The sequence below is a fragment of the Herpailurus yagouaroundi genome, unplaced genomic scaffold (genome assembly GCF_014898765.1).
Source record: "Herpailurus yagouaroundi ecotype Mexico unplaced genomic scaffold, PumYag 195, whole genome shotgun sequence".
Taxonomy (NCBI): Eukaryota; Metazoa; Chordata; class Mammalia; order Carnivora; family Felidae; genus Herpailurus; species Herpailurus yagouaroundi.
This window is the reverse complement of record NW_024412426.1, coordinates 1,701,565-1,714,243: the sequence shown is the minus strand read 5'-3', so window position 1 is coordinate 1,714,243 and position 12,679 is coordinate 1,701,565. Positions and strand designations below refer to the sequence as shown.

General features: G+C 46.7%; 1 protein-coding gene across 5 annotated transcripts in view; it reads left to right on the top strand.

Annotated features, from left to right (window-relative positions):
• The window catches only part of LAMB3 (laminin subunit beta 3), a 62,619-nt gene that overhangs the window by 30,387 nt on the left and 19,553 nt on the right, over positions 1-12,679 (top strand). For all 5 annotated transcript variants that reach the window (XM_040446329.1, XM_040446325.1, XM_040446326.1 and 2 more), the window contains 3 exons: positions 7,697-7,811; positions 8,346-8,419; positions 12,258-12,449. In XM_040446329.1, coding sequence (XP_040302263.1) covers positions 7,697-7,811; positions 8,346-8,419; positions 12,258-12,449 — 381 coding nt within the window. The remainder of the gene's footprint in view (positions 1-7,696; positions 7,812-8,345; positions 8,420-12,257; positions 12,450-12,679) is intronic.

Below are 12,679 nucleotides of genomic sequence, written 5' to 3'. Positions count from 1 at the left end.
GTGGCACGAATGCAAGCTCTCATTGGAGATTTATGACTCTTGGACATTCTGCACTGCTCATTCCCCTGCTGTCCACCCCAGAGGGACTCAGTGGAATGGGAATTGCAGGAGCAGTGGGGACTCCTTCCAGTTCCAAAATTGTCTCTCCCAGCTCCTGGTCTCAGAGTGTAGCTCCTTTTTTGTGTGCCAGTCTTTGCCTGTTGGCATCCTACCTCCTCTCCCTGATTTGGTCTCAGTAGCTAAACCCCATCAGCCTCAAGAGCTTGCTTCTGAGATTTTGGGGTCCATATTGCATCCCTTGCAATGGACATAGGACTTGGTCAGCTTGGCCTTATGGCACCCCACCCCCAACTTTGCCCCTCTGGTCCTGACCTTTAACTATCTAAGCTTGGGCCCAGGCTGTTCTTTACCAGGATGGCCCTGTTTCCTCGCTCTCCTTCCTCTAGCTCCTAGCTAACCTCTGGATAAACTCACTGTTCCCTAAAGCTCCAAGAACATCTGTGTTGCCCCCTTATCCTTGTTTGCTTCTGTGCTCTCCCTGAGCGTCAGTTCCTCATTGGAAAAATGAGAGTAATGACAGCACCCACTCCAATGAGTTGTTGTGAGGACTGTACAAAGGAATGAGCAAAGTGACCATGGCTAGTGTCTGCAAGATGCTAAATGTTCCATCCCCTCTTCCCTTACACACCTGCCTACTGGCACCTGTGTCTGCGTGCAAAGGCTGCCTCATCTGTGAATCATACTCCTGAGCATTTCTTCCCTGATTAGGACACACACTCACATACTTATGGAAATCAACCCATCCTTGGGCCAGCCCACTCTGCTTCCAAGTGGCTGCTGCCAATCTGATTTGCAGTGGACTGTTGGAGACTCTGGAGACAATTATGGTCAATGAAGTCACCCTGACCGGTAGTGAGGACTCTCTGGTTCTGATCTTGGCTGTGACACTTAGATTAGGGATGGAACCTTACTAGCCCATGAGTTCCCTCTAGACCACCACTTCTCCATTTGCGAGATAAAGGAGTTGGGTTAGTTGGCCTTCATGTTTGCTTAGCTTTAGCATCTCTGCCTGCTTCTCAGAGATGGCTGGGCTGTGTGTGACCCTTTAGGTTCCTCATGGTCTCTCTCAGGCAAGTACTGGCAGGGGCTGAGCCATGCCATGTGATCATCTCTGGGCTGGTGCAGGCTCCCCAGAAACCAGTGGGTTTTGCCTGGAAGCTTCCCAGCCCTGATTTCTGCTCCTGACAATGTCTCCTCCAATGTTGTGTCTGCTCCCCTAAATGCTTATTTATCTCCCACTCCCTCCCTTTCTGGGGAAAACTTAATTACTCAGCTGCCTTAATAACAGTTTTACATAATGCACACCTCAGGTTAATTAGCTGTGTAAACGAAATAGCTGTCATTTTGATCTCTTGGAAACAAGCTGAAGAGCAGTAGCCAGTTCACATCCCCTCCTCCCCAACACACACACACATACAGGCACACACTTGCACACATGCATGTAAGTGCACCCACACCCACATGCACAAACCCCAACAAACACTGACTTTCTTTGACAGTTGTCTGTTTTCTTAACCTTTGGCATGGCTAATGTGTAGACAGAGGATATGTTCATATATATCCTGAGATCCTTATCCTGTGCCCACAGAAGACTTTGAGACTGTCTCTAACCAAAATGTCTGCCCTCCCGTTTCCCAGAAGCTCTCAGACATTCTGAAACTTCCAAAGCTCCTGCCATTGGGGATTCACTCTTTTGGATGAAGCATTGTTGAATTCCTTGTTTAAAATACAAACGCTCTTGGGAAAGGCACCATATCATCAACCATTTATATTTCAACAAGGGTTTGCTTGTCAGAAAATGAGTTGTGGCTTTTGAAAAGGGTTCCAAGAAAGTGAAACCCAGGATGGGTAAGTTTTGAGGGCTAGAAGGAAATGGATAGGGACACTGGGGGATAATGTTGCTAACAGAAGGAAGAAAAACCCGGGTTGGTGGAATGTGAGATTCTGGGTGCCTGGTTGTTATGGGCTGGGAAGCACAGCTTGTAGGCTAAAAGTACAGAAGAGGAGGGAAAGATGTGATGGGAAGGCCTGGACCAACCAGGTGGCCTCAAACTTTGCTGGCCTGGTCTCTCACTCAATTGCTTTTGGGGTTCAGGTCTCTAGAAGTCTCTAGGCAACATTTTGCAGACCTACTTTACTTCTTTGTCTTTGGAGGCTATAGGAACCATTGTTACTGGCAGAGCCTACAGAGGTCCAGACAGGCAAAGGATTCCCTGCACTCAGGTTTAGGGAAATATCTCTGTTTCTGTAAAGGTCCAGGCTGGGGCTGAGGCTGTCCTTTCCAAGGAAGAAGGGAGGGAGCATCCTGACAACCAACTCTGGTCCCTGCCAGTGGCTGCCAAGTTACCACTGTGTCCCTTGGATCAGAACAGGAATAGAAAATTTAAAGGCAGATACTTTGGGACAGAAATCCCTGCTTCATCTCTTCCTAGCTTTATGAACTTGGACACATTTCTTAACTCTCTAAGACTTGCTTTCTTATCTGTCAAATGAGTATACCCATCATTTAATGTAAAATACCTACCTCAGAGATTTTGGAAGGATGGAAGGAGATAATGTATGCACAGTGCTCAGGAGAGAGCCTGGTGCAGTGTAATTTCTGGGTGTGTGGTGCACATCATCTTTAATCAGCTTCAGAAAGTCAGCCTACTGAACTTACTTTGGATGGTGATAAGGGCAGTGCTTAAGGCTTTGGTGAAGATGTTATTTCATGATGAGAGAAGATGAAGTTGAAAGTGCCTTATAGAACTGGGGCTTTCCTCCCACTCAGCACCATAGTGGAACCCAACTTTTGACCTTTACTGGCAATATCCACGAATGTAGAAAGGCTGAGGCTTCTGGATCCCAGTGGGGTTTAATGGAGGCCTTGCTGACCAATGACCTTAAGGGCTCCTTCTTCTGCCCACTTAGCTGAGAAGAGTATTGCTCTAGTACAGCATCTGGTCAGTGTCTTTTTTTTTTTTTTTCTTCCTTCCTTTGCATTCTTGTTTGGAGTGTTTTTAAACTTCTGAGCAGATAAGCTGGAGTAGGGAAGAATTCTAATAGCATGTTAGAGCAAGAGGGAACTTCATTATCTCATTCCACCCCTGCATATTACCAATGAGGAAGCTGAAGTGGAGAGAATGTCTTTTCTTGCAGGCAGCTGGATTTTTTTTTCTTTCCTTTTCTTTTTTTTTTTTTTTTTTTTGGTCTCGGCTTCCTTTCTTTTGGCCCTGGCTGGCAGCCATGACCCTGATGATATCTCCTTAGATAGACACAGGCAGCCACTGGCTTGCTCATGGCAGGGAACTGGGCCATGAAAACCAGAGGCTGTTTTCCTATTTCCCCCTGGAGTTAGCTCTGTGTTCTGCAAAGGCACAGAGCTTTGGTTTGCGTTTACCTTCCTTTTCCCACCCATTTCCACTGTGATTCAGGCTCCTGCTGGCTCTTGCTCTCTCCTTTGCTCTCCCCCTAGCTCTCTGGGAGGGTTTCTCTTTCCCCCCCCCCCCCCCCCAGACTGCTGAGCTTCTAGAAAGCTCTAGGATGAGGGAAGAGGCCCAACCTTTCCAGATGGAGAGTAAGTAGGAGCCAAACTGGCTGGAGGCCTGACAGGCTGAACTGATAATACTGCCGCGTCTCTGAGGTCGTGCAGCCAGGAGAACGCTCACTAGTTGACCCCAGAGGGAGGCTGCTGCAGCTGAGACCTTCCACCTCTGGGAGAGATGGAAGCACCTGACACACACGAGGGGAAGAACCTCGCATTGATAATCACACACACACACGTTTATACACGTACTCATATAAGCATGCAAGAATAGATAGAAAGGGAAACTGAGATACAGAGGAAAAGAGAAAGTTAGCAACTTGTCTTCACATGGGCTTCTGCCATAAGCTGCTCTATTTCAGGTCTCCAGCCGGCTAGCTAGTTGACGAGCAGAGCTACTTAAAATACCTGGCCCAAGCCTGTTGGCTTAGCCTGTCTCTAAGGATTGTAATAAATCCCTCCTTTAGCTATGTTACTAGGATAAGCAGCACGTAGGTTTTAAGCCCACGAGGGTATCTGATCTTCCATCAGTGTCTGCACACGTGGAAGGGAAGTGGAGCAGGCACTGGGTACCCCCAGCTGACTCCGAAGACTGGGCCAGGAGGCAGGATAAAAAGCCCATACTGAACACCCTGGAGATTTTTAGTTTGTTTAGTTTTATAATGTCTACTTTCCTGGGCATAGAAGTGTGTGTGTGTGTGTGTGTGTGTGTGTGTGTCTCCAAGGTACTAAAGTTTAAAATTATTAAAGAATAACATATAAGGAAAAGAGTTCCTTATTATCCTATTACCCAGATATATTAGGTTAAATTGCATGCCATTGCCATTTTTGTAGGTCAGATTGGCTGAAGTAATTTCATCTGTTCAACCTAATCTGTTGGTATATGTCCTTCCAAACACTTTCTATTCCTTTAAAATATATATATATATATTCCTTTTATATTATATTTATTTATATTTATATTATATTCCTTTAAACATATATATGATATATATATATGATATATGTATACATCATATATATATGTGTATATATATATGATCATGACCTATATACATTTATTCCCAACTGTTTTTCTTCATAAAACAAAATATGGTAAGCATTTTCCCCATGTCATTGAAAACTTCCTGTGACCAATCTTTTTAATAGTTACATAATATTTCATCTTTTGGGACCATGAAGGTCATTTTTCAGTTCCAGGTTGAGTTGTTCTAGCCCCTGTGCCCCAGGCCTGAGGAAAGAAAGAGCCTTGTTTCTGGTGCTCGCTTGGCCGGGGAACAGGCTGGGATCGGGTCCCAGCAGAGCTGAGGAGAGAGCTCTGGTGACAGGCGGCCGGAAGGCAGCTGGCCCTTGTCTCTCTGCAGGACATGTGCTGAGTGTAGACGGAGGATGGGGAGTGGAAAAGTTTGCCCCTGAGAGGCTGCGCAGAGTGGGGAGAAGGGCATGCTCACTGCCAGGGACCAAAATAGGATTCTGGAGGAGAGTCAGATTCCAGCAAGAGGCTTCTCTTGCCCAGAAAGGATTATTTTAAGTGCTCAGGTATTTATTTCAGCCACTGACACATCTACAGTTTCTGTGTTAACTGAGCTGGGTCAGCCTGAGAAACCAGCTTTCTTCCCAAAGTGCTTTCTCCACCTTACATTCCCCCATGGTCAGCTACAGGGTGAGGCCAAGCCCTTTGAGTGAGACAGAGATTGTCACCCTTTACTGTGCTTCCGTGATGTCTGTGGACCCACCTGGCTTCCTAGCAGAAGTGAGAGGGCAACATTGATGGAGGAAGGGAGAGGGAAAGAGGGAGAGGAGGGAGAGGAGGGAGAGGAGGGGGGGTTGGTAGGGGACCCTCTCTGGTGTTGTGTTGGTGCCGACTTTGGCTATCAGCAGAAAACTCACTAGCCTTTTGAGCCTCATCTTTCACAAATGTAAAATGGAAAAATACTCCTTATTACCTGGGTACAGTACCTAGCCCACAGTAAGCTCTCTGTCACATAATGTTGATGTTCTATTACCTCCTCTCTTCCCCACCCCTCGTTTTAAACTCCATGACTGCAGTAAGGGAATGTTTAGTAATAACAATGTTAGCAGTCATTGAGTATTTGCTATTCATTAAGTATTAAGGCCCTACTATGTGCTGGGCACTTTTTTAAGCACTGGGAATACAGGAGAGGAAGCCCTCGTGGAGTATATATGTTCAGCAGAAGGAGGCAGAGGGTAAACAAACAATATAAGCAAATAAATAGACAATAAATGCCCAACATTTCAAGTGGAGATCTGAACCCTGAAGGAAAATGTAGCTGGGCAAGGAAAGGACAGGGCATCGAGTGCTCCATACAGAGCGTGCATGCCAGCCATTATTTGAACATTAAATACCAAAAAATTATTGTTTAATAAAACACGTTTGGTCGTGATGAAGAAACCTCTGAGCAGCAGGATGGGTGACAATTCTCTCATATGCAGGTGAGAACTGGAAAGTGGGGTGGGAAGTAGAGTTTCCAGGAACCAGGACTCCTGGCTCCCCTTCTCCTTCTGCCCTGTCCCAAGCTTTGTCAGCCGTGGGGAGGGAGGATGGGTGTTGGGCAAGGAGTTCCCATAACCCCAGGCACAGGCTCAGCATATTAACTCAATCCCTTTGGGACTGATCTGTCACGTTAATTAGTGCAGGGGACACTACCCGTTCTAAGACATCACATCAGCCTTATTGGCTTATCACTTTCCCTGGTCAGGCTAGAGGTTCAGGAGCAGAAAGGCCTTGGACAAACCAGAGCTTTCCCCTGGTTCTGGTGAGTAGAGGCCTTAGGGGAAAGCAGAAGCATGGGTGTTTGGAGATATGGTTGTCCCAACCCAGAAGGAGATTCTTGTCCAAGCCTTGCTTCTACTTGTGGATGAATATGGAGCCTTCCGAATAGTGTTCTCTACTCTGGGCACAAGGTTTGGTGCCTTGGTTACGCAGAGAAAACAGAGTTTATTTGTGTTGCATGGGGGAGCTGGGACAAGGTTGTGCTGTCTCTGTGGGGGGGTACGTGTGCATGCACACATGCGCACATACGCACACACGCATAAACTTAAAGAACAAGGGTCATGTTCTATGGCCCTATTCTTTTGCTTGCTGGTCTCCACCTGCTGTGGAGTCCATGGGGTTCAGTTCTTGTGTCACTTGTGTCACCTCAGGGCTTGGGCAGGCCAAGGAAGGTGTGATTTGGGGGGGAGCTCCCCAGTGAGGCTGTTTCCTTTTTGGCTGCCTCGATCTTCATGTGAGAACTCTTGCCCTGAGCCCCAAGGCTGCAACATGGCCTTGGGACCACCTACCTACAAAGCTCCACTTGGTGGGGGACCCTTAGATTCTCTCCTGTGGGTAGGGAATGCCAAACCTGAGAAGGGTCCTCAAGTCTCAGATGTCAGTGCTGGAAGGCCTTTGAGATCATCCAAATGTTACTAGAATGTTGGCTCTCTGAGGGCAGGGTCTTCATTTTGCTCACTAGTATAACTCCAGGGCCCAGACCGGGGTCTAGCACATAGTACACACTCAGTAAATATTTGCTGAATGATTGAATGACTGTATTCTAACCTCCACTCTACCTGCACAGGAGAAAACTGAGCCTAGAAGATGGGGTAACAGAGCTAGGACTGGAACTCCAAATTCCCTTGTCCTTTTTTTGCTGTGTCCCCTCTCCCTCATGCTCAGAAACCCAGTTTTCTCCAGGCCTCCAGGATTAGGTCAGATGAGATCTAAAACTCTCCAGCCTGTACCTAGCACACAGAAGATGCTACATTCATGCAAATCCCTCATCTTTTCTTCATTTTGCTCTTGGTACTCTTTCCAAGTTTTTCTTTGAGGCAATGTTCTGTACCAGACTTTGCTGCTACCTCGCATCTCTTTCCTAGCAGTAACACCTATTTGCTATTCACTTTGCTATGTGTTAGGAGGAAGACAAAAGAATTAAAGTCAAAGATGACAATAGCCTTGTTTTAAGAGGCTAATCCTTCCAAGGGTATTAATGAAATCAGTGGATCCCTGGGGGTAGGGTTTCACAGAGGGAATGTTCTAGGCTCTCAGGACGTAAGGGAGAGTCTTCCCTGGACCCCACTCACAAGGCTTCTTGTCTCCCTGTCCCTCAGTGGCGGATGAAATGTTGCAAGTGTGACTCCAGGTTGCCTCATAATTACAACGGCCACCGAGTGGAGAATGTGGTTTCATCCTCAGGCCCCATGCGCTGGTGGCAGTCCCAGAATGGTAAGCGCCAGCCACCTGTAAGGGCATAAACTGGTGGAGGCTCCCACAGCGTGGGGGTGGCTGGAAGTTTCCTGGGAACCCTTGGGGTGTTCTAGGCATTTCTTATGGAGGTGGGACATGTGTGGTTAACAGGCAGTACCTACCGCCTCTGTATTTGAGAACTTTTGAATGCTGTAGCTAGAAGAATTTACTGGAAGTCAAGGAATGGGTAAAAGGAGCAAGAAAGAAATGCCTTTATTTCACCCCATTAATTACAATGAGCTCGTTGAAGGAATGGGGCTTGTAGAACAGACAAGTTGAAATCTCTTAGTGTGTTAGGGTCATCAAGAGATGATGGGAAGGAAACTTGGCCAAGGACAGATAGGATCTTGAGTAGGAAATATAAGTAAAAGCATGCTGGTACCATTCCTCTCCAAGAGGAGAATTGGAAGATCGAGGTTTCTGACTTCCGAGAGCTAGTGGAGTCCAGAGCCTTCTTTAGGGCTGGGAAGGTAGAATTTCCTGGTCTAAAGTTTCTACTTTTTGTCCTTCCAGATGTGAATCCTGTCTCTCTGCAGTTGGACCTGGACAGGAGGTTCCAGCTTCAAGACATCATGATGGATTTTAAGGTGTGCTTCCTAAGGATGGCAGTGGATGGGAGAGGGGGACCCTGGGCCATTTGGGCTTGGGCTTATAGGAAGCACAGCATCCTTGTCTCCCTAGGCTTAGGGTGATGGCATCATATGGTAGGTAGACGCCACTTCCCTAGGCTGAGGTGACACTTACCCTGAATCTCTATCATGGTGACAACAGAGGCCCACTCCTGGGAGCACAGTGGCACCTCCAGGCTCCCTGTCCTGGCCTTGCAGTGGATATATATCCACTTTCTCTCTGCATCCCCCATCCTCGACCCATCTAATTAATTCAGCTCTGCCAAGTACCAATTCCGCTTGGCCTAGTCAATTATTATACAGGTGTATATTCTTGATGTGTTTAATAATTTTGCAGATGAGATTGAGTTTAATAAATGGCCAATAAGTGGCCCATATCCATGAAAGATGTGCTCTTGGAACAGCCCTGTTGGTGGACAATCTACTCACTCACTGCTATTACTTCCCAGAATACTTTTGGATTCTGCTTGTATACTAGCATCCTGAGATACTCCTTTTGGAGGGAACATTTTTGTTCATTTGTCACGAGTCATTTTTTTTTTCAGAGAAGATTTGATTTTATTCTTTCTACAGAAATAGTCAAATACTTAAAGATCAAGCTTGGTCAATAAGATTAGATCAGGAAGGGTGAAATCATTTTCAGAAGTTAGAATGAACCGTGAATAAGATGCAATAGGATCTAATTTCTTACTTGACTCAGAAAGTTAACTTTGAGATCCTCTCCTCAAGAAAAGGTCAAAAGTATTTTGAGAAATGGCAGCATCATCTGAATAAATGCCCAGTCTCTAAAGGTGACAGCGTTGAAGGGCAACATTCATCTGGATGGATATTGTTAGTCACATTGCTTTTTCATTACTCACTCATTCCTTTGTCCATTCTTGCCACACACATATTGAACACTGGTTATATGTTAGGTTTGGTGCCAGGTGTTAGGGATAAAAAGATGAATAAAGCTGAATCATGGTTGTCATGCTGCTTCAGTGTATGTCAGGAAGACAAAGGACCAACAGTGAGAAGATATGATGTGTACTCTGATTAGGAAGAGGTGCTGGGGAGCACAGAGTGAGGCATCCAATTTGATCTGTCTTTGGGGAGTAAGTCATAGCATGTACCCAGGAAAAGATGAATCTTTGCAGGCCACTGATAACCAGGTAAAGGGCAAAGTCCATTCTGGGCAAAAAAACCCATAAAGAGCAAAGGCCTGGAGGCAAGAGGCAAGAAGGTATGTAATTGAGGAGGGGGCAAGGGAATGCACACAAGGTCTGGAAGGGAAAATATGTATAAGGTAGTGAGAAGTAAGGATGTGGAAGGCTACCACCTGGTGAGAGACGAGTTTGCAGATGTAAATGGGGAGGGAGGAAGTAGACTAAAGGTCCATCCATTCTTCATTCAACAAATGACTAAGTGCCTCCTGTGTGTTAGGTGTTGGGGGGTGCAACTGTGCACAAGACAGAGAAGGAGGCCTATGGTTTACTGTAGTGGTTCTCAATTAGGGGATATTTGGAGATCTGGAGACATTTTTGGTTGTCACAACCGTGGGTGTGACTATTACACATCTAGTGGTGTCTAGTGAGTAGAGGTCAGGGATGCTGCTAACCATCCTGTGGTGATCAGGATGGTCCACACAAGGAATTATCCAACTCCAAATATGGACAGTGTAAAGGCTGGGAAACCTGGGCTCCTGGAGAGGAAGAAAACGCAGGCAGCCAACAAATAAATTATTAGAAATTGTGGTGATATTTATGAAGGAAACAAAGTAAATTCTGGAATGGGGTAGAGTGGGCAGGATGTGGGCAGAAGAATGCATAGGTATGAAAAATCTTGTGGGGAAGTGACATTTAAGCTGAGAACAAAAATTGAGAAGGAACCCACCAGGGGGAGGAACATTCCAGGCAGAAGAGACAACCCGAACAAAGGTCTCTGAGGAGGGAATGAACTTGGTATGACCCATGGCTTGAAGAGATGGAGGTGCACAGGGCATGAGATGAGGTGAGGAGACGGGACCCCTTCACCCTTGGTGAGGGGTTAGGATTTATTCAAGAGTAGCAGTTAGAGGACTTGAGTAGACATTTCTTCCAAGAAGATGTACAGATGGCCAGAAGGCAAATGAAAGGGTGCTCAACACCATTAATCATCAGAAAAATGCAAATCAAAACCACACTGATATATCACCTCACGCTTGTTAGAACAGCTAGTCTTAAAGGACAAGAAGCGCATGTTGGCGAAGATGTGGAGAAAAAGGAACCCTTATGCACTGTTGGTGGGAATGTAAATTAGTGCAGCCACTAATGAAAATAATATGGAGGTTCCTCCAAAAACTACAGATAGAACTACCATATGATCCAGCAATTCCACCAGGGTCTATATGGGAAGGAAATGAAATCAACCTTCCGAAGAGATATCTGCACCCTTATGTTCACCACAGCACTATTCACAATAGGCAAGACATGGAAACAAGCCCAGTGTCCATCAGTAGATGAATGGACAGAGAAAATGTAATCTATAGCTATATATCTATACACAGTGGGATATTCAGCTATAAAAAAGAAGGAAATCTTGCCTTTTGTGACAACATAGGTGGGCTTTGAGGGCATTCTGCTAAGTGAAATAAGTCAGACAAAGAAAGACAAACACCATGTGGTCTCCCTGATATGTGGAATCCAAAAAAGCTGAATTCAAGCAAATAGAGTAGAATGGTGGTTGCCAGGGGTTTGGGGGTGGGGGAAATGGGGAGGTACTGGTCAAAGGGTGCAAACTTCCAGCTGCAAGATGAGTAAATTCTGGAAATCTAATATACAGCCTGGTAACTATATTTAACAACACTGTTATATACCTGAAAGTGGTTAAGAGTCTAAATCTTAACTTTTATCACCACACACACAAGATGGTAATTATGTGAGGGGCTGGATGTGTTAATTATTGCAGTAATCATTTTGCAATTTGTGCATGTGTCAAAAATCATCATGTTGGACACCTTAAACTTACATATATTAGAGGTCAATAGGATCTCAATAAGCTGGAAAAAAATAGTGGGAAGCTATTCTAGGGTTTTTGGCAGAGGAGTGACACAGTCCATTTTATGTTTTAAAAAGGACATTCTGTCTATAGGTGGAGGGCCTAACTGAGGTGAGAGTGAACAAGGAAATCAGGTGGCGCCTACTTGGGAGATCAGGGGGCTGTGCGCTGCCACAGGAGACAGGGCCTGATGTGGGTCTGTTTGGAGGAAACGGTCCAAGCTGGGAGCCGTCAGCACGAAGACCGCATTGAAAGCCACGAGAAGTGGGTGAAACCACCGAGGGTGGAAGGACACAACGTGTCATGCTGAGAGGCTTGCATTTCATCTCTAGCTAATGCACATCCACTGAGGGGCCTGGAGCAGGAGTGACATGGTCAAGTAGTCATCTAGAAAGACCTCTCCAGTGACGTGGGGAGAGAGGTTTGGAGGGCCCAGACAGCTGACTGTGGGAAGTACCGTGGGAGAATGTTCTGGCCTGGCCACCTGCATGGTGCGCTGAACTAGGATCATAATCATGCCTTCTGGAATGTAGATCACCGTTCTCCTGCTTTTCACGGTCCCCCTGGGGAAAACCCGATAGGGCTTTCCAGTGTTGGCCAGGGTGTCTGCCTTCGGACCTGGATGCCCTGAAGCCCACCCGCTCCCTCTCGCCCCGTTCTCCTTCCCTCGCTGTGATTCTCAGGGACCACCAGTGCATCTTTAGGAGGCTTTTTGGTGATGATGTCTCTGCAGTGGCCCCTTCTCTTCACTCAGGCCCCCACCCTGTCTGTGCCTCTGCAGGGCCCCTTGCCCGCCGGGATGCTGATTGAGCGGTCCGCAGACTTCGGCAACACCTGGCAGGTGTACCAGTACCTGGCTGCTGACTGCGCCTCCGTCTTCCCCCGGGTCCGTCAGGGCCAGCCTCAGAGCTGGCAGGATGTTCGGTGCCAGTCCTTGCCCCAGAGGCCTAACGGGCATCTGGACGGGGGGAAGGTAGGTAGAGGGGACTTGGAAAAATAGGCACGGGTTGGCGGGGGAGGGGAGGTCCCTGACGTCACATTTGCTCACACGGTCACCCAGCCTCTGGGGAAGACGTCGGTGCACCTTTTTGTTTTTCCTGCTCCCTCCAATAATGACCTCTCTGGCCGCTTTCAGAATATTTGCTGTTTGTCCCCTTTGCTACTCAGGAGGAATATTTTAACACCATATCTAGGGCCCTGCAT